We start from the raw sequence: 21,204 nt of genomic DNA on the forward strand, positions 1-21,204 counted from the left end.
TTAGTTGGGTACTGGGTCTTTCACCTTCAAAATCCCAGGTGATGGTCGCTTCTGCCAGGGCTTTGGCCACAAAGAGTAAGGATATAGATTTGAGCTAACCACTAGACCAGTTAGAGATATGTACTGTACTTCCACCTGGCTCTGGCTTAGCAACCCCGGTCAAAGAGATCTGAGGTCCACGAGGTGAGACTCGGCCAAGGCTTTGGTCTGACGATTACCAGCTGGAGGTGACTAGAGGCCCTGGATGTTGAATCCATCAAACCAGACAGTGTCTGCAAAGCGTAGGCTGCCCAGCGCTGATATAATAGAGCCCTTTCATTCTTTAAGTCTGGTCGTGGCCCACATAATGCTACTTCAGTGTGCTGCAGATACACAAAACAAACAGCCTCAGTCGTTAAGGAAGCAACCTTAAGGATTGCTTCAGTGGCTTAGCCCTTTTCCCTGTTCCTCCCCAGTTGCCATCCTTTTGATCGAAAAAATCTTCTGATGTTTCAATACTGTTTGGATTGGTAAGAAACATAAGAAAGCCGCACATTGGTGAGAATGCGCTTTGCAGTCCCACAGAGGGACGTGTTTCAACTGGCCGATGATGGGGGGGGGGGGTGAACGAGCACTTAAAAAAGAGACAAACACTTGAAGGAGCGTGAGGAATCCCGAAGGAGGGAGAGAGCCGACACGACTGATGGATCTCCGGCAAGTCTTCCACTGTTGCTGCCGACCGCTGACCCGCTAATCAGGCCACAGTGTAAACAGATGTCGCTAGCGCCTCCGCCGCGCTGACGTCCTCACAATACAAACGTCCCCACAATACAAACGTCCCCACAATACAAACGTCCCCACAATACAGAAATCTTAAAAAACAAAACACTCTGTCTGTTTCTCATTAATCCCCTTCCCCAACCCGTACTCCTCTTATCCAGTCAAAAGCCCCATGTATTAGTGTTGTGGTAAGCGGGCTGTGGACTCTTATCCAGTGTTTGCTCAAGAAAAGCGTCTAAGACCCTGGCATCACCACGATTGAGTTAATGCGCACAAAAGGGGGGCTATTTTCCTTATTGCCACTATGTGTACAAGTGGGTGTACAGATGAGAGTAAACAGGGGACAGAAACTAGTCTTACAGGCCTCAGATTTAGGGGAGTGGGAACAACCACAGGAAGGAGTTGGATGAAAATGGAGAGATTTGGAGGAGGCACCAAAAAAAGAGACCTTGGAAAAGGACACAAGCCCCCCCCAGACCCCACCCCCCCAGACCCCCCTCCCACCCCAAGACAACCCCCTTCCCAATGCCACGGCTACCGCTCGCCGGTCACCAACCCCCACTTTAAAGCCTACTGCCGCCGCAGCCACGGCCGACACCGGACCGGCGGCCCAGGTGCGCTTAAAGCTGCGGGTGCCGGCTCGTTTAGCCGCATTAAGCGCTGACAACACGGCAGGAAGAGTAATCGCGTTTACTCGGCTGTCGGGGGCCGTAGCCGCATGGCGCCCCACACTCTGCAAACACAGCACAATACACTCGGGGCTAGCTCTCTATCAACTTCACAGTCACAACAAACACCTGGGATACATTTAGGGAAGTGGCAGAGAGGGAGTTTTCGGGAAGTCGGTGGGACATGGGGAGGGGGGGTCAAGCAAGCACAGGGGTCAGAGTTCTTCACACCTCCCATGCTCTGGCAAGTCGTGGTGCCGGTATATGGTGGTGGGGCCATGGGGCTTATGTGTTCAAAGGGGTCGGAGGGGCTTTAGGGGGTTTAGGGGCCTCGGGGTCTCACCCGTTGCTGACCCTTAGATTTAAGGGTCCACCTTAAGTTGGGGCCCGGACCTGGGCCCTGCCTGGGTCCAATCAGGCAGAATGGGACCGGACTGACCGGCAGGCGCCTTCAAGGACACCTCATGTTTCCCACACTTGGTACCAGAGAAAGGCATTTTACATTTTACCCTGAGCCTGCGGCTATGGTTGTAACTTTAAGTGAACTAATTTAGGGCTTTGTATTTATTAAAGAAAATGCCTTTATAGATCTGTTTACATTGTAGAATGTGCCACCGATAAAAACTAAGAAATAAAACAAGCATGAACCATTTTGTGACATGAGTTGTAAGATATCAAAAGTCAGGTAAAATGACATCTGACGATGAGAAAACACAATTCCCAATACAAACGTAATGATTGAGGTAAATATAGTATCCTGCCATGTTCACTGTTAAACTCAGCTATTCCTGGGTCGAACAACATGAGCTATGTTACAATACTCCGGAAAGGTGAAGTTCTTGTGTACTTTAAATTGGTGTTACCACTTAGTTTTGGTGTAATCAAACATGTTTTAATGGTGTAACAATTATGGTAAAATATTGGTGTAGTTTCAAGTAAAAAAAAAATAAAGAGAGAAAACAGAGTGTGTCACTATGATACAAGTATCCCTCTCCCTATATACTGTGACTTGTGGCCCGTCTGATTGCTGTCCTGCAGCCCTGGAGGCCCCCATGCCTAAAGAAAGGAGCACCCATTGACTTTTCCCGCTCCTTCTGAACTCTCCATTTCATATTGTGACTTTTACGCATGACCCCAAGCACTGCCACCTCTCACTGTGACCCCCAAGCTCTCCCCATCCCCCAAGTCACCTCCAGCCCCTTTGGCTTCAGTGTTCTGGAACCTTCTACCCCTAGGGCACACAAACACACACACACGCACACACAATGAAAAGTGGCAGACTTGCTGAGCTAAGAGCAGGCTGTAATCGACAGTAACGTTCTGCCCGTGAGGATTCGGTCCACAGTGCCTGACTTTAAGTAACCTTTCACATTGGAACTGTGGCTCTGCTGTGGATGGAGTCACCAGTGCAAAAAGCAGTCGCCGGCTAATGAACTACCTAAATAAATAGAGTTACAGTTATAGACCAGAGCCAGAGCAAGGGAGAGAGAGACTTTTTCATTACGGCCTGCGCATTAAAACCACTCTGTCAGGCTCAATTCGCAGGCAATTTAGCAAAACTAAACAAGCCATCACATCAAATCCTTGTCCGGAGGCCACGTCCATGCAGGCTACGAGGGCCGTGAAATTAGCCTCCTGAACGGCCCCTCGCTCCCCACCTCTCTCACTCTCTGACCACACCTCCCTCACTCATCTCTGCCTTTTTCCCCACCTCTCTCTCACTCTCTAACCACACCTTCCTCACTCATCTCTGCCTTTATCCCCACCTCTCTCTCACTCTCTAACCACACCTCCCTCACTCATCTCTGCCTTTTTCCCCACCTCTCTCACTCTCTGACCACACCTCCCTCACTCATCTCTGCCTTTTTCCCCACCTCTCCCTCATTTTCTCTTTCAATCAACCTCCTTCAGTCAAACCTCTCTCCTTCACTTCTTCCCCCTTTCCTTTCCTCCCTGTCTTTATCTCCCTGAGGTCTCCAGTGAGGGTGAAGGGAGAGGAAGCACTGGTGAAGTGCGGTTTAACTGTGCAGAGTAGTGTAGTGTTGGGGCTTTGATGTGCGCGTTGATGAGCGAAAGTGGAGTGCTCTCCTCAGACAGGCCCCTAATGAGGGAATTAAGGAGCTACGCTGAACGCTCCCCATACTAACTTCCCAGAGAGAGAGAAAGCCAGAGAAAATTAGAGACAGAATTGGCAAGAGAGAGGGAGAGAGCAGCTGACCTGTCATTTCTAATCATGCACCTAGTAGCCATGCCTCACCTCTTGCTCCATAGAGGGGGTTCGGGACCCGTACCCCCTACCCCAAATGTCGTCCAATTATTTACACACTCACTGAGGCAATTCATTTTGTCTGACGACCGTAGACCGTGCTTGACCAAATCAACCATGTACTACCGCCATCAATCAAACAATAAATCAACAAATACTAATTTGAATGTAATATAAAAGAGTATGTTGTTGGTCTACAACTGTTTGGTACACTGTCATGTGGTCAATATTATACGTGGACCCCGGGATTTTAACAGTATATACCAATATATACAGATAGGAAGATCCACCCCATGGTCTAACAGTATATACCAATATATACAGATAGGAAGATCCACCCCATGGTCTACCAGTATATACCAATATATACAGATAGGAAGATCCACCCCATGGTCTACCAGTATATACCAATATATACAGATAGGAAGATCCACCCCATGGTCTACCAGTATATATCAATATATACAGATAGGAAGATCCACCCCATGGTCTACCAGTATATATCAATATATACAGATAGGAAGATCCACCCCATGGTCTACCAGTATATACCAATATATACAGATAGGAAGATCCACCCCATGGTCTACCAGTATATACCAATATATACAGATAGGAAGATCCACCCCATGGTCTAACAGTATATACCAATGTATACAGATAGGAAGATCCACCCCATGGTCTAACAGTATATACCAATATATACAGATAGGAAGATCCACCCCATGGTCTACCAGTATATATCAATATATACAGATAGGAAGATCCACCCCATGGTCTACCAGTATATATCAATATATACAGATAGGAAGATCCACCCCATGGTCTACCAGTATATACCAATATATACAGATAGGAAGATCCACCCCATGGTCTACCAGTATATACCAATATATACAGATAGGAAGATCCACCCCATGGTCTACCAGTATATACCAATATATACAGATAGGAAGATCTACCCCATGGTCTAACAGTATATACCAATATATACAGATAGGAAGATCCACCCCATGGTCTAACAGTATATACCAATATATACAGATAGGAAGATCCACCCCATGGTCTAACAGTATATACCAATATATACAGATAGGAAGCTCCACCCCATGGTCTACCAGTATATACCAATATATACAGATAGGAAGATCCACCCCATGGTCTACCAGTATATACCAATATATACAGATAGGAAGATCCACCCCATGGTCTACCAGTATATATCAATATATACAGATAGGAAGATCCACCCCATGGTCTACCAGTATATATCAATATATACAGATAGGAAGATCCACCCCATGGTCTACCAGTATATATCAATATATACAGATAGGAAGATCCACCCCATGGTCTACCAGTATATACCAATATATACAGATAGGAAGATCCACCCCATGGTCTACCAGTATATATCAATATATACAGATAGGAAGATCCACCCCATGGTCTACGAGTATATATCAATATATACAGATAGGAAGATCCACCCCATGGTCTACCAGTATATACCAATATATACAGATAGGAAGATCCACCCCATGGTCTACCAGTATATACCAATATATACAGATAGGAAGATCCACCCCATGGTCTACCAGTATATACCAATATATACAGATAGGAAGATCCACCCCATGGTCTACCAGTATATACCAATATATACATATAGGAAGATCCACCCCAAGGTCTACCAGTACATACCAATATATACAGATAGGAAGATCCACCCCATGGTCTAACAGTATATACCAATATATACAGATAGGAAGATCCACCCCATGGTCTAACAGTATATACCAATATATACAGATAGGAAGATCCACCCCATGGTCTACCAGTATATACCAATATATACAGATAGGAAGATCCACCCCATGGTCTACCAGTATATACCAATATATACAGATAGGAAGATTCACCCCATGGTCTAACAGTATATACCAATATATACAGATAGGAAGATCCACCCCATGGTCTAACAGTATATACCAATATACAGTGGGGAGAACAAGTATTTGATACACTGCTGATTTTGCAGGTGTTCCTACTTACAAAGCATGTAGAGGTCTGTAATTTTTATCATAGGTACACTTCAACTGTGAGAGACGGAATCTAAACAAAAATCCAGAAAAACACATTGTATGATTTTTAAATAATTAATTAGCATTTTATTGCATGACATAAGTATTTGATCACCTACCAACCTACCAGGAATTCCGGCTCTCACAGACCTGTTAGTTTTTCTTTAAGAAGCCCTCCTGTTCTCCACTCATTACCTGTATTAACTGCACCTGTTTGAACTCGTTACCTGTATATAAGACACCTGTCCACACACTCAATCAAACAGACTCCAACCTCTCCACAATGGCCAAGACCAGAGAGCTGTGTAAGGACATCAGGGATATTTTTGTTTTAGATTCCGTCTCTCACAGTTGAAGAGTACCTATGATAAAAATTACAGACCTCTACATGCTTTGTAAGTGAGAAAAACCTGCACAATTGGCAGTGTATCAAATACTTGTTCTCCCCACTGTAAACAGACTGGAAGATCCAACCCATGGTCAGTACTTACGGTAGTGGGAGTCTATGTATCCATTGCGCGGATCCATGGCAAACAGTGTGCCGCGGTAGGGCAGCGCATGGTCCGACAGGTGCGGCAGCGAACTGTGCAGCTCCTTCTTCACAAGGGAGGGCCGCTCTTCCGTGGAGGTGGACGGCTCCTCGCCCAGCTTACTGCCAGGGGCGCCGGGCGTGGGGGCCTGGGTACTGATGGCATTACGTCTCTCGCGGTGATGGTGATGGTGGGGGTGGTATGGCGTGCCTGATCTCTCATCCTCTGTAAGGGGAGGGAGGGGGGGGTTAAGGTTCTGTATTCATAATACATCTTTTCTTATGAAGGAGATTTTAACAATCTATTTAGAAAAGACAGTGGGAAAGGATAGAACAGTTTTCTCGCTGAAAGGGAAGTGGGTCAGATTTGAACCCACGCTGCAGCAGTTAATGTGCACCGGAGGCAGCGGTTTATGCTGCTGGACAACCCTAACCCTAACCCTAACCCTAACCCTAAGCTACCCTTCTTAAGGGTACATCCTTATTAACACCTTTTCTCTTCCAGACTTTACAACTCGTCCTGCCATTTGGTTGGGAAGGTATTATATTTACACTGTCGGTAGAATCAGAACTTACGACACACAAAAACACATATACACATAAACACAAATATATCATATTCAACATGCGCACAAACAAAGGTCAACTGGCACGCTCCTACAAAAGGAAAAGGGAATTTATTCTGTACACCTGCCACCAACCAAGTATGCAATATAGGTCTTCCCTGAAAATACACCCCAGCCAAACACGTGAGTTGTCAAAAAGCAGACAGCTCAAGCCAACAGGACGATCCCAGCCCCCTGCTTGGGAGTATCAGTGAGAGGGAGCGATTCCCACAAGTCGGATCCCAAAGTCCGCTCTGTGTGTTCTTATTTTGAAATAAATGGATTCCCATGGACAAGGCAACCGTGTCTTTTCGCCTGCATTCCAAACTGCCCATTAACTGGCCTCTTGGGTAGTATCACCCCCCCCCCCCCCACACACACACACACACAATTCTCCCCTACCCCCCCTCAGATTAATCTCTTTCCCTTTCCTTCCCCTATCGGGTGAAGGAAAGAGAATAAGAAGAGGGCTCCCCCGAGAAGCTATCCCTGATGTGCTGAGCTGGGTTAGTGGGGATAAAAGTGGAGAGAGTTCAAGGGCTGAGCTGCTCTGGAAAGATTCAACCTTTATGCTTGACCACTGACCCTGTCCCTCATTTGTTCGACTGACCCCTGACCTAGGGGGATGATACTGCACCGACTAGATTTGAGTAGCCCCTTAATACAGGATACTTTAGGGGGGTAGATAAAGGACAGGATTATTTTGCTGAGGGGAACAGTGGGGTGGATTTGAAGCTGGTTTGCAGAAGTACATTTGCACTGAAAGGCAGCAGCCAGATCACGCTGGACCACTAAAGTGGCTACGAGTGCCGAAATCCTTAACTGATAAAGACAAAAACATCTGGTCCGAGATCAATCCTATCATCTGAACCTAGAGCATAATGTGATTATGATAAAGGATCAGACTGAAGACGATTTAGGTGAGAAATTTGCATGATCGCAAGATTTGCTGTAGCCGTGTCCAATTGAGAGCTATTGCGAAACCTCTTTGATTCAGACTTGTACGAATCCATCAACCCGTCTCAATGCCTCAATATGCCTCTCTTTCGATGTCTCGCTGAGGGCCCTGGCAGAGTGCTCCGGTGCGGGCGCCAAAGGTTCTGTAGCATTTACTAGCCTAGTGATGTAAGGCCCCCCTATGAACCTCAGACAGCGGAGAACTGCAGCCCCCCCAAAAAGCCAATTAAGAGCAGGGGAAAGGGCTAGATTAAAGAGAGCTACCCTGAGCACACGAGTCGTCGGTAGCCTACCACAGTAAGCGAGAGACAGGGACTGAAAGGATGGTGAGAAAAAGAGAAACCCACAGGTCCAGCATTTTATACCACCTCACCCTCCCACATCCATTACCTGAGTTAAGGCCGGGCCCGGCCCGATGTGCGTGCTATCGCTCGGAGCAGCAAATTCCACCAGTCTTAACGCGGAACTGACAAGCCGGTGATAGAGCAGAAGCCTTTCGCTCATGATCCGCGGGAAATGACAGTGTCAGTTATGATATAAGTATTTAATCCTATACTGCACAGCCCGTGATCTTATTACGGGAATAATGGTACTTATACTGTTAAAGCTGGATTAATAGACTCTGCTCTTGCAAAGCGCAATATTAACATAAAGGGATTTCAGATTCTGGGTTCATCTTTTCGCATGGATTGGAGAAAAAGGAAGTTGCGACTGTAAACTGTGCTGGGAGCAAATATAAGCGGCGGATTGGGTTTCACTGCCGTGTAGTCGGCATACACATCAACCAAGGGCAGATGTTGGGAACAAGACCTTGTGTCTGTGGGAGAGTTCCACAGGTTTGTTGTCCTTGGCCTAGTTTATTCACAAATTAGTTAAATGGACTTTACATGAGCAGAAACGCTTTAAGCCACGATTTTAGGATTTAGAAAAGTAAAATTGAACTCACTGGAGCCATACCTAAGAGTGTCTGTGAACTCATTTTCTGAAAGATGAATTGCTATTACGTTATGTTGCCTTTCAATGGCTCCTTCCCCCTTTCCCCGGTTGGGTGCTTTTCTTTCTCCCTCAGTGAACTCCCAGCTTTTTCCCTCCTGCCCTGAAGAGGTCAATCAGTTAATGGTTCAAACAAACCAGTGTCACTCCAGCCCCTCCCATCACCATTGGCAAACTGTTGAGGAGGGGTTCATCATTTTGCCATACACCACCTTATGGGGTTCATGATTTCAACTTATACCATCTTAAATGGGTCAATTATCAGCATATACCACAGGCCCACCCTTAGGGATTATCCGGGCCTGGGATGTAATATTCCCATTTGGGCCCCAACCTGTTGGCCTAAAATAGAAATTTCACCACTCAGGTTTTGTGTATTTAAATGATTCCTTAAACACTGGGCAGCAGACAGGGCAACAACTAACACATGAAAGGTGAAGCATGGGAATCCCCCAAGATTCTATCCTATCCCGCTCCTTACTTCAATACAGTCTAAACCTTCTGAAAAATGGTTTACTCGTCTTTACTGTGCTTCAAAGGTGCAGTATAGCATTCACTATGCTTATTACTGTATATCCTTTTTCTGGGTAATGTGTTCACTGTGTTTAGTTTTTGATAGGGTATTATGTTGGATCACTGGAGGCTTCCTAGTCAGCGCTGTCAGCCAGTGTGAGTGGCGCTGAGTGCTCTTGCTCTGATGCGGAGGACACAGGTGTCTGCAAACACACTGAAAAGGCCGAACTTCAGGAGAGTACCTCTCCAACTTCGACCGGCGTCAGCCTCAAACAGACCCATTTGGATTTTTTTTCTCTTTTCTTCGCTTCCTAATTTTTCATTCTTCTTTTATTTCCCCTTTTCTCATGGCTGCCCCCGTCCCGTATTCCCTCCTCTATCGGGTTCACAGGTCCATTCACCCACAACACAAAGCAGCGGGCCAGTCCTCAGTGGACCAGGAGGGAAGCACGCCTCACGCACCAAAAAAAAAAAGAACTATCCAGGTCTCTCTATGGTGATTGAATTTCTTAACATCTTTTCAAAAAGCGCTTAAATGCCTGGAGGCGAGAGGAAGAAACAAGCTAATGGTGGATGGGGAGCACTGAACAAATTTCAGAGCCCTTTCCTGCTTGCGTTTGAGGTTGAAAGCGAGCTCCTGCCTTTCAAGTTTCAAAGTCCTCCTTCCTCCCGCAGTGTCACTGAAGGATTTGAAAAGAAGGTAATTGTGCTCACTGCCGTCCTGATCAGAGCGCATGCCCTGGCTCTAGTATTTCAGGAGATTTCTCCACTACTATTACAGGGCCCAGCGCTCTTTCTATCCACTCTCACGGCTGCCTCCTCTCCTGAACTTTCTCTCTCTTTCTCTCACTTTCTCTTGCCTGTCTCCTCTCACTTCTTCCCCCCCTCCACCACTCTTTCCCTCTCAGTGTCTCTCCCTTTTTGTCTCCCTTCCCCTCCCTCTACCTCACTTTATCGTCCAGCCAGCCGCTCATTAAATCCTAATGCTCAGGTTTTTTTCCATTTATTTTTTTTATGTCGGGGTTCTCCATTGTGGAAGTCTGCTCTGGATACCTTCAGAGAAAGCCCCATGCCTGAGCATGAGAGGGCCTTTAATGGCAAGGGATGAATGGGAAAGGAACGAATACAACCAATGAGAAAATACAAATATAAAAGCGATAATGAGGACTGGAGTGGAGCCAGTTCCTTAGAGGGGAGAGAGAGAGAGAGAGAGCGAGAGAGAGTGAGAGAGAGAGACCAAGAGGGAAAGAGAAGCCCTGGGACAAGGAGTCTGAAGTTAAGGGCGCCTGTCTGATTCAAAGTAATGAGAGGGAGAAAAGACTAAAAATCCTGGCCGCTTCGGGAGGCAGTTGGTGTCCCTCAAAGGCAGCCGTTGTGTAGCACAAGGGTGCCAATCTGCTCCTGCCTCTCAGACATTTGACTTGGTACCCCACAGCCAAGACCATGTAGGAGTCTCGGCTGTCTTAAGCTACCAACGTGCATTTCAGACTGAGGATCACTGAAGCAATTTCACGAGTATTGCTCATCAGTGCGCCTTCTCTCGCTGAACTGGCTTTGTAGGGCAGGGAAAGAAATCTCTACCATCGAGGAGGTGTCATTCATTGTGCTTCTGAACCAGTGGTGGCAGCTGTGCACCCGTACTCCTCCACGTGGTGACTTTTGTCGTTGTTTGGCAACCTGGCGGAGAAAAGGGGGGAGACACCGAGGAGTGGGGGTGCACAGAGGAGGGGGGTGCACAGGGAAAAACACAAAACACTTCTTCAAAGCTCCTCTCCTCCTGTGTGATAATCTCTCTCCTTTTTTTCTTTCTCTTGCAAATCAACTCCCCTGAAGAAAAAAAAAGACTTGAGACTACCCAATTAACAATGAGAGAAGGAGGCTAAATTCCAGCGGCTGGCTAGAGTTTAATAAGAGCGGAGCAGCTACCTTCCCAATCGGCTTAGGGTGAGCTTGCTGTACCTGGCACCTGTGCTATAGACAGAGGGAATCATTCACGATTAGCAGCAACGGCTAAAAGGAGAAAAAAGACAGAAAGAGAGAAAATGCGAGAACCTTCAAACTCCAGAGAGAGAAGGAATCGCCAAAACAACAAGGGGAAGATAGCGGGGGAAGGATTAGTGCAATTTTGTGGGGTATTTTTCTGATCAACTTCTTGGCAGCCAGTTCTACAGGATGAGGGTTTTCTTTTAACCCCTGCTGAGGGAGATTCAGTGGCATCTCCCACAACAGAGTTCAGTTGTGTGTATTGTTTTGAATGAGATGGAGTCTTAAGAGAGCTTCTTCCATTGTCCGTTCACAGCAACATGGAGACGGGTCAAGAAACTCCTTGGTGAATGTCATGAACCTTAAGCAAAAACTCTGAGAGGAACCTGTTCTCCTAAGCCCTGAAACTATGACCAGCAGCATCAAAGGCAATCAGACTTTTTTATTCATCTAAAACAAACCACAGCTGAGCAATTCCAGTATTTGCCTAAAATGTATTTTGAAGATAGCAATCATACCAAGAGAGACAATAACGACCATCTATCAAATCAATGTCAAAAGCACGCATTGATGTCTTATTTCCCTCTATGCAAACTGGTCCCATAGGGGGACATTATTTAAATGTGAGCGCTCTGAGTGATGCTCAGAGTAATTGTGGTGAGAGGTTGGCGGGCAGGGCGGGAGGATAACAGCTCCACACTGGCAACCCGTTGTCAGCCCTAAAATTCGCTCACCCATCCAATAGCTACCCTCCGCAATATCCAGTCCAATTTTTCGACAACTCCCATGTCTTAATCTGGCACCGACGGCGAAATGCCCCCAACGCTGCCACCCTCTCTCCCCCAAAGCCTCCAAACTACCTGGCCGCTCTCTCCGCTGCCGGCACTCCACTGGGACGCGAACGGGGGGTGTCCGGCTCCCCATCTGAGCACAGCCTGGAAGCGTTGGGGGGGGGGGGGGGGATTGGAGGAATCAAAAGAAAGCTACTGTAGGATTCTTCCCTCTTCCTTCCATGAGCTTTCTGTTCACTCTCAAATCAGCATCACATCAGACCTCCACTACAACCCCCCTCCACTCACTACCTTTCACACATCAGGGGCCCGGCCCCACCGTCGGAGGGCCCGGAGAGCTCTCCACGCCCCCTTAGCCCAGTTCATCAGGGGCATATTGTGAAGGGGCTGTGATATCGCGCTAAAAGCCCTGGGTAAATGCGCTGTGATGAGTTTGGCCCTTAAATATCCCCCAGCTATCCTTTAACAAAAAAATCCAACCAGGGAAATGGATTTGATCAGTGGTCGAAGGCGTGAAGGCGGGTTTGAATGGATTCTGACCAGCACTGGCAAAGCTTCACGTTCAACTAACAAGGTCATAATCATCATAGTTGTGAATCCCCTTCTGTGCTGCCTGCCCGACCTCCAGATGTCCACCGCTGACCACATCCATCTACCCTCCGCTTCTTCAAGCGGTTCTCTCCTGACTGTCACTGTCCGCCAAATAAAAACATTCGACTATTATTATTACTAGAAGAAAACCTTGCCTGTTATCCTCATTGACCTCCAGTTCTCGACCCCAGTATAATATGATTGTGGAACCATGCGGCTATGACAGAAGTGTGACTGGACTGTTTGGACTGGATGGGCTTTTAGTTGGGTCTGTTAGGGTGAACGGTGGACGATGGATCCAGGCATAGCTCTGCGCCTGCCAAGGCTGGACCGGGCCAGCTTTCCACTGGGCAGGAGCATTGGAATCCCACTCCTGACGCCACAGTGATCCGGACGGGGGCCTGTGGCACTCCGATTAGACAGCGCTCGCCAAGAGATCACGGAAAACCAGCCCAAGCAACTGCCAACCAACATTTAGACGGAAATAAAAAAGTAGTTATAGTGAATTAGGGCCGAATGCCACTGTGGTTGTGAGTTCTTTCCAAACAATGTAGAATATGAAATGATATAATACATTTTCCTTTCGGAAGTGTCTACTGAGTGTCTGTGACTTTTTTTACGTTTCTCACCGCTGCTGCCCACTGTTGCGATGTGGCACGTGTGTGCGCGTGTGCGTGAGCGTGCACAAATTCATGCAAGGCGCTGAGGCAGAGCAGGCTCCAATGAGACAGTTAGCCCAGTTCTTGCTAGTCAGAGGGATAATTAGACACTTCAAAGGCACCTGCCCGCCCGTCGTCCCAGAGAGGGATGGAATCCACCCCACCACCATCTGCCCCCCCCACCCCGTTTAAAAGCATGTTAACTCCTATCTGTGGCCAGCAGGCTAATTTAACTTTTGACATTTGATATGTGGGGAATGAGAGGGATCAGCCGTTTAGCTGGAACCGGATTACCCCCTCCTCCTCCTCACCCCAGCCCCTCCCCCTCCCGGTCCTCTGTCCCCCACCCTCCCCCCACAATGCCAAAAAAACACCACTCTCTCTCTGTTTGTCTAACACGCACCATCGCTCTCTTTCTTTCTCCATCACTCTCTCTCTCTGTCTTGCTTTCTTTCTCTCTCTGTCTCTCTCCCTTTGACTTCCCCATCCCTCTCTGTCTCTCTTTGAGTTAGGCCGGGTGGATGGTGGATTCATTAATTTCCCTGCTCATAAGCAGTTTATCAATGACTGGTAAATGTCTCAGGCTCTGGGTGGAAACATCCATCGCTGGGTCTCTCTCACCATAGGCGGCTCAGTCGCCATGGTGATTATGGTTCTTCTGATCTTACACCCAGCGTATGACTGGGTCCGCCGCCCCGGACGGTAGTCCCATGGTAACTTGTTGATCTGTTCTGGCTCAGACTACCTGCTTAACGGCTCAACAACATGACCAGAGGTCGAATGGAAGCGTTTGAAGTCGTTTCAGTATTTTCTGCAGAGATGCGGCAACTTTGCTGGAGTTTCTAGTCGCCCTTTCTCGCGCTCTCGTGCGTAATTTCAGAAATAAATCCCGGAGCCACATGAACACTCACCGCCAGCATCCATTCTGGGAACCAATCCGGGCAGAGCTTTTCTGACCTCCGACTTGTCATGTGGACGGGAAGTGTTAGGAATTAATTCGAGGCTGTAACTTCTCATTGGCTGCGGTCTGACACTCTCCGCTCAACGTCTACATTATTGTTTGATTGGGCGGTGGTGTGTGAGTGTGTGACAGATTGGGTTTGAACACACGACGCGCTGGGCCCCCTCTGACGCAGCTGTTGATGATTACCAACTCTCATGCGCCGCATGTAGACACACAGCCTCTATTTACAGGGAGAGCGTGACAATCACAATTCCAAAGTGCAAGCCAAACGTCATAAAAATAACACAAGCAAACAGATTACCGCACCGCCAGCCCACAGCCATAAAAACCACACAATCTGGCAACCCCGGCCCTGCAAACTCTTCATTTATCCAGTCACCTGATTTCAAACGCAAAAAGAGGAACCCCAATTCTCACGATGAGCACTTGAAAAACATCCGCTGTGTTTCCTCCTGAGTTTTCTCCTGTGTTTCCTCCTGAGTTTTCTCCTGTGTTTTCTCCTGTGTTTTCTCCTGTTTCCTCCTGAGTTTTCTCCTGTGTTTCCTCCTGTGTTTTCTCCTGTGTTTCCTTCTGAGTTTTCTCCTGTGTTTCCTCCTGTGTTTCCTCCTGAGTTTTTTCCTGAGTTTCCTCCTGAGTTTTCTCCTGTGTTTCCTCCTGTGTTTCCTCCTGTGTTTTCTCCTGAGTTTCCTCCTGTGTTTCCTCCTGTGTTTTCTCCTGTGTTTTCTCCTGTGTTTTCTCCTGTGTTTTCTCCTGTGTTTCCTCCTGTGTTTCCTCCTGAGATTTCTCCTGTGTTTTCTCCTGGGTTTCCTCCTGGGTTTCCTCCTGTGTTTTCTCCTGTGTTTCCTCCTGTGTTTCTTTCAGTGGAAGTCTCACCATCAACCAAGAATCCACAAATAATTATTTGTCACAAAGGCATCCATCTTAATTTACCCTACAGATACCACCCATTACAAAGCAGTTATTTGGATAATAATTTTCCCTCTGAAGAGGGTGTGACCAATCTAAACATTGGCCCCCCTCCCCCTCAAAACAAAACACTTATAGGTGAGGTGCAGAACCTGTCATTACACTGTCTTGGGCAGACAGAGAAAGCCTTAGAGATTAGAAGATCTGTCATGTTGGCCAAACAGACTTAACTACTGTCTGGGTCAAAGGAGAGAAGGCTGGAGAATGAGGGGTCTTTCTCCCTGTGATTGTAGGTTCAGCTTAGTCAAAGCCTGGCCACCATGCTGGGAACAGTGAATGAGAGTGAGAGAGAGAGGAAGAGAGGAGGGAGATGGACAGGGAGAAAAAAGAGAGGGGGATGTAGCGAGACAGGGAGGAAAAAAGAAACTGGGAGTGAGATGCAGAAAAAGACACATGAAGAAAGAGAGAAACAGAGGGAGACAAACAGAGAGAGAAATAGAGAAAGAAAGGAAGATAAAGAGAGGATGTGGGAAAGAGAGAGCAGAGATAGAGAAAGGGAAAGACAAAAAAGTGTTAAACAGTAGTTGGACAAGTGCAGCGAGAAGATAAGGACAGGTTAAGTTTAAGTTGGGGCTGGGCAGCGGCTGCAAAAATGCATTGTGGGTAGGTAGGCACTCGTATGGTTTGCCTTCTGGGCGTATTTCCACATTTCTTTCTCATTCACTCCTTCCTCGGCTTCATCTTCCCCATCAGTCACTTTCAGAACAATTTGTTTTCTATGGCTCTCCTTTATTCGCTCCCTCCAGAAACGGGGGCCTTTCTCTCTGTCTCCGTGCTGTACTCATTCTCAACCCTGTCCCTCTCTCTGGCAGGGAGCTGCCTCCTGTTGCTGTCCCTCCTCGGTAATGAGATTTACTCCTCTGTGACCCACCCTGTCACTCAGTCCTGAAGAATCCTCTCCTCCTTCTCCGCCACCACCTTTCCGCCACTCTAAAGATGTTTCTGCCACTACACTCTCCTCCTCTTTAATCAGCCCATTAAATCCCCATTAATCCCAACGCTGGCTACGGGACCAGAAACACACACACACCACTGGACGATAAACCGACGTGTTGAACTGATCATTTCCAGGAGCATAACAGCTTTGTCACACAGCTTTGGTATTGTTTCCATTTTTACTTGAATATAAAGAACAAATACATTTGCTAATATTTTACATTTTATTTTACTTGACCTGTTGTATTTACTGAGGAAGCACTGTCATTTACAGCACTGACGTGTGGGGAATAAGTTTCAACCGACTTGCTCAGGACAGCAGATTTTCCGATTTAGCTACAGGTCAGTTGCTCTAACTGATAGGCTACCTGCGGCCCCAAATCCCAATTGAAGACAGGATACGGATGTAAACACATTGGACTGGTAAAGATGACACCGCTGAAGGTTAACAGGTTTTGAAATGTTTGCAAACTTTACAGTTTATTGTAAACTCTGAAAACCCTCTCCTCCCTCTCTCCATCTCTCTCTCTTCTCCCTCTCCCTCCCGCCCTCCCTCCCGCCCTCCCCCTCGCCTGCCCTCCCTCTCTGGGACTGTGGCGTTGAGGCAGCCCCATGCTGCAGGCCCATGCTGAGCTGATCCAGAGCCAGACCAGAACAAAGGACCCATTGAGCGAAGCGGTGCTGCCGGGACTGGAGAAGCGTAATGTGGTCCGTCTCTCTCCTCTCCTTCGTTCTGACAGCACTGCCGATGAAGTCATGAGGTCGCCACAGAGTTAATAAGCAGACGAGGCCCATCCTCCCCCGGAGTGTGTGTGTGTGTGTGTAGATAGGTTGAGGAGAAAGGGCGGCTGTCTGTGTGTGTGTGTGTGTGTGTGTGCGCGCATGTAATTACTTGCATGTGCATACGTATTTGTCCGTGCCTGTGTGTGCGAGCTTGACTGTTGGCTCTAGTGTACTTTACATGGCATTTAGTACTTTTTAGAGTTTTTTGTTGTAAGTCTTAGGTAATACAACACTGAAGAGTGTTTAATTACTCTGGGCTAAAGGCTGATATAAAAAATAACAAAAAACACACAATATGAGTGAGAGTTGCTCCAGCAGACCCCCCACCCAACCTGTTCTGTCTCCCCATCTGACTCAGTATGACTGTGCAGTCTGACATGAAACACGTCTCCTCTGGGCTGTCGCTGCCAGGCTAAAATACTCTACATTATTAGGATCCCAGCATCAGGCTTCAGGTGGGAACCAGAGAGAAAGAGAAAAAGAGAGAGAAACAAAGAGAAACCGATAGACAAGAAACAGAGAGAAAGGGGGATACATAGGGAGAAAGAGGGAGAAAGAGGGGAAGAGGAAAATGAAATAGAGAACAGACAGACAGCAGTGTGTGTGTTCACTTCCTACCACTGCAGCATATTTATCTCAATAACATTGAACATGCCTTTAATATGCCTTTCAGAGGCCCTTAGTTGTCAGGGCTCTGAGGCACCGAATTGCTCGCGGAGAGAGGGAGGGAGGGAGGGAGGGAGGGGGGGAGTGGGGGAGGGGGGATGGTGACAGACAGCTATGGCACTGTTTAACATGAGACGGGCCCGGCTCAAGTTCAAGCTGCACACCACTCTGCTCTGAAGCAACCAACGCAGGTTCCGTTTTCCCGTCAGTTGGACGTTTTTCATATTTCTTTTCAAACCCCCGTCTCCGCTTCGCATCTGAGTTCGATTCTCCGATGCCCACTTCTTTTCAAATATCCTCCTTTCCTTTCCTCCCCAAAAGAACATACCGGGGCTATGGGATTAGGCACGAAGAAGACAACAGATGTACCTTATCGACCGGCGACCCACCTTCCAAAAGGCACAGCCGAGAAGTAAAGCAGCCGAGTTCGGAACTCGTTCCAAACGTGGAGGCTGTTCCTGGGGTATTTCCTTGGTAGCAGCTGCCAATCGCAGCAGCACTTCGCACTGGAAGGGTTTACCAGGGCCCTGGGAGGAGTGCGCACCCAGCCGCTGAGAAGGTGGGAAGAAAAGATCATGGAGACGGAAGCGTCGCTTCTCAACACCTCTCTGTTTCTAATCAATCACCAAAAATCACTGTGCCCGTTTTTGAGAAGTCTTTGATCTTAGCTACTCTTTGGCACTGTGAAGGTTGACAGTGGAGTGGGGGAGGCTGAGGGAAAAGGGGAAGCCCGGGGGTTGGTGAGTTCACATGGGAGAGATTAGGGGGTGTAGTAGGGTGCATACCATTCCCTTACTCTTCAGCCCTCGGACCCTAGGAACCTTGAAATCAGCTGATGTGTTTTGTTTGCACATTCTTCTCCTTTTCTTACAGCCAACCTGCAGCAGTTAGGGTTAACTAACTGTCTTGCTCAGGGCCAGGTCTATCACCTCTGGGATTTGACCTAGCATCCTTTTGGTTAGTGGTCATGTGCTCTGACTGCTAGGCAACCTGATCCGCCGAAGAATGAAGGCATGCGCTCGGTCATGCAAACCCTGTCACACATTGGACGACCGACAACTCCTTCTCAGGCCCCGAAACAGTTTCACACACCTTTCTCCTGACGCGCACACATGCTCAAACGCACACACCAGTTGCTGCCTCATCAAGCCTCTCTCCAAGCCAGCATCCCCCTGCATCTCTCTAAGCTCCTGCAGCAGAGGTAGCTGAAGCAAAGCACGAGCGGGGCGGACAAGAAAATGAAAGGGAGAAAAGAGACAAAGACTGAAGAGGGCCACGCACCGATAAGTTCTGCTGGCAGGGCCAGAACCCTCCGGCTTTGTTCCTCTCCGCGGGAGGGAGGCCGCTGATGCCTGCCAGTAAATGGACAGTCAGTGGCAGAATAATCAACGACTGTTTTGTAGTTGATTCACCCGCCCCTTGCGCTTTCTGTCTTAGTCCCTTACAAGCCCTGTGTGCATCTGTCTGTCTGTCTGTCTGTCGGCCTGCTGGTGTGTTTCTGTCTGTGTGTTTCTTGTTTGCGCGTTTCTGTCGGTCTGTTAGTCAGGCTGCCTGTTTGTGTGTTTCTCTCTGTCTGCTTGTCTGTGTGCCAGTCTGTCTGTCTGCTTGTCTGTGTGGTAGTCTGTCTGTCTGCTTGTCTGTATGGTAGTCTGTCTGTCTGCTTGTCTGTGTGCCAGTCTGTCTGTCTGCTTGTCTGTGTGGTAGTCTGTCTGTCTGCTTGTCTGTGTGCCAGTCTGTCTGTCTGCTTGTCTGTGTGGTAGTCTGTCTGTCTGCTTGTCTATGTGTCAGTCTGTCTGTCTGGTCGGGAGTGATTGAGAGCAAGAGGGACCACTGCGACAATGAGGATGTTCATAAGGATGCTCATTGGTTTAGGTTCATGCCCCTGACCTTGCTGACCCATGACATCATAGGCCTCCATGCTTCTTAGCTTGTCACTGACATGACAGAGTTCCATTGAAGGTCTCCCGCTAAGGTTCATACAAAACATGCTAAGAGATTAAACAGAAATATAATGCTACTGCTGGAATGAATAGAATCCCTAATGCCAGAAATGTTTTCTTAGCAAAACATTATTCATTTCTCTTTTGGTGAAACAAATAAGCAGATAATAAGGTGTCCCATATTGAACGTTTTAAGCAGAAGACGCCAACAACAAAATCGTTACGAACACAGGCCCGGAAATCACCTCTGCCAGAGCCCCGCAAGACAGTTGGAATAGGACTGGAGAGGTGTGCAGAACACCTCCACCTCCCCCTAACAGTTAAAACCCAGACAGAGAGAAGATATGGCGACTCAGATTCAGCATGCTTCAGTAGATTATGGCTGGAGGTGCCCCCGCGGCCTGGTGTGTGGAAGCACTGGAGTTTCCAGTCCAGCGGTGGAGGGATGGATCAGTATGCTTCTTCCAATGCGGTTCCTCCAGGCGGGTGTGCAGGCAGGAGGAGGCCAAGCTGGGTTGAGGTTATTGGGCAGGGGTTGAGTGAGCTAAGGGGCCCCTCCACCCCGACGAGCAGAGGGGGCCGCCCTAATCCTGCGCCTCAGGCCCCCCGTGAGGCGTCCCCGCCAAAAGTCGTCGCCCCGCTGCTGCAGGAAATTACCTTCAGTGCAGAGGGCCATGAAACTGGCTGGCTCAGCGCTGGAGTCCGCAGCCCAACTGCGTGTCTGTGTGCCTGCATGTCCAACAACAGCTACCTGTGTTACTCCAGCCATTGAATTATAACATTATACTGTTTACAGAAAACAAAAGTCACAGAGGAACCTGAAAGCAGTCGTCCTGCGTGCGAATTAGTTTCTGACTGATTTATAATGAGATTATAAGGTTGGGGGGGCTATTTTCCACCTCTGCCATTGTGCGGTTGGGGGGCAGAAGGCACTCCCCCTGAGACTTCTTATACCTCCATCAGGCCTCCATCAGGCCTCCATCAGGTTCCTCTCTCAATAAACCCTGGTTGGCTGGCTCTGGCTTCAGGAGAGAGGGAGACAAGGGACCGCCTCCTCCCAAATGGGACAGGCAACACTTCTACAGCCCACAAGCTCACATATAAAACTACAGTTGCCACATGCAGACTGCAAAACAACAAACAATGTGAATGAATTGCATGAACATAGTGGAGCAAATTAAGCAAATTAAACTTTAAAAACTTCAAATAAGTATATATATATATTTCTATGTAGTATATTTTTCTGTATATCTTTATATATTATCTATGAGTTTTTGTTACATAGACCATATTGCTGAAGGGAAAATAACCTAATTTATAATAAAAGTGTTTGATCAACAACGCCATTGTTTTCCAATGACTCTTTAATGCTTTCAACTACTGACCGAAATGGCCACCAGTCTCATGCCAAAACACTGACAGTAAATACATAATGATGTGAAATAAAAGTGTAAAAAAAATATTAGTATATTTTACATTTTACATGAAAAAAGAGCCAGAGACTATTACAGACACCTGAAACACCCAAAAGGGCCACTAAATGTCTGGTGA

General features: G+C 47.6%; 1 protein-coding gene across 3 annotated transcripts in view; it reads right to left on the reverse strand.

The window, feature by feature from the left end:
• Positions 1-21,204, reverse strand: part of gli3 (GLI family zinc finger 3) — a 134,754-nt gene that overhangs the window by 81,800 nt on the left and 31,750 nt on the right. For all 3 annotated transcript variants that reach the window (XM_010899753.3, XM_010899755.3, XM_020045178.2), the window contains exon 3: positions 6,269-6,532. In XM_010899753.3, coding sequence (XP_010898055.2) covers positions 6,269-6,532 — 264 coding nt within the window. The remainder of the gene's footprint in view (positions 1-6,268; positions 6,533-21,204) is intronic.

The sequence above is a fragment of the Esox lucius genome, chromosome 21 (genome assembly GCF_011004845.1).
Source record: "Esox lucius isolate fEsoLuc1 chromosome 21, fEsoLuc1.pri, whole genome shotgun sequence".
In the NCBI taxonomy this organism is placed as follows: Eukaryota; Metazoa; Chordata; class Actinopteri; order Esociformes; family Esocidae; genus Esox; species Esox lucius.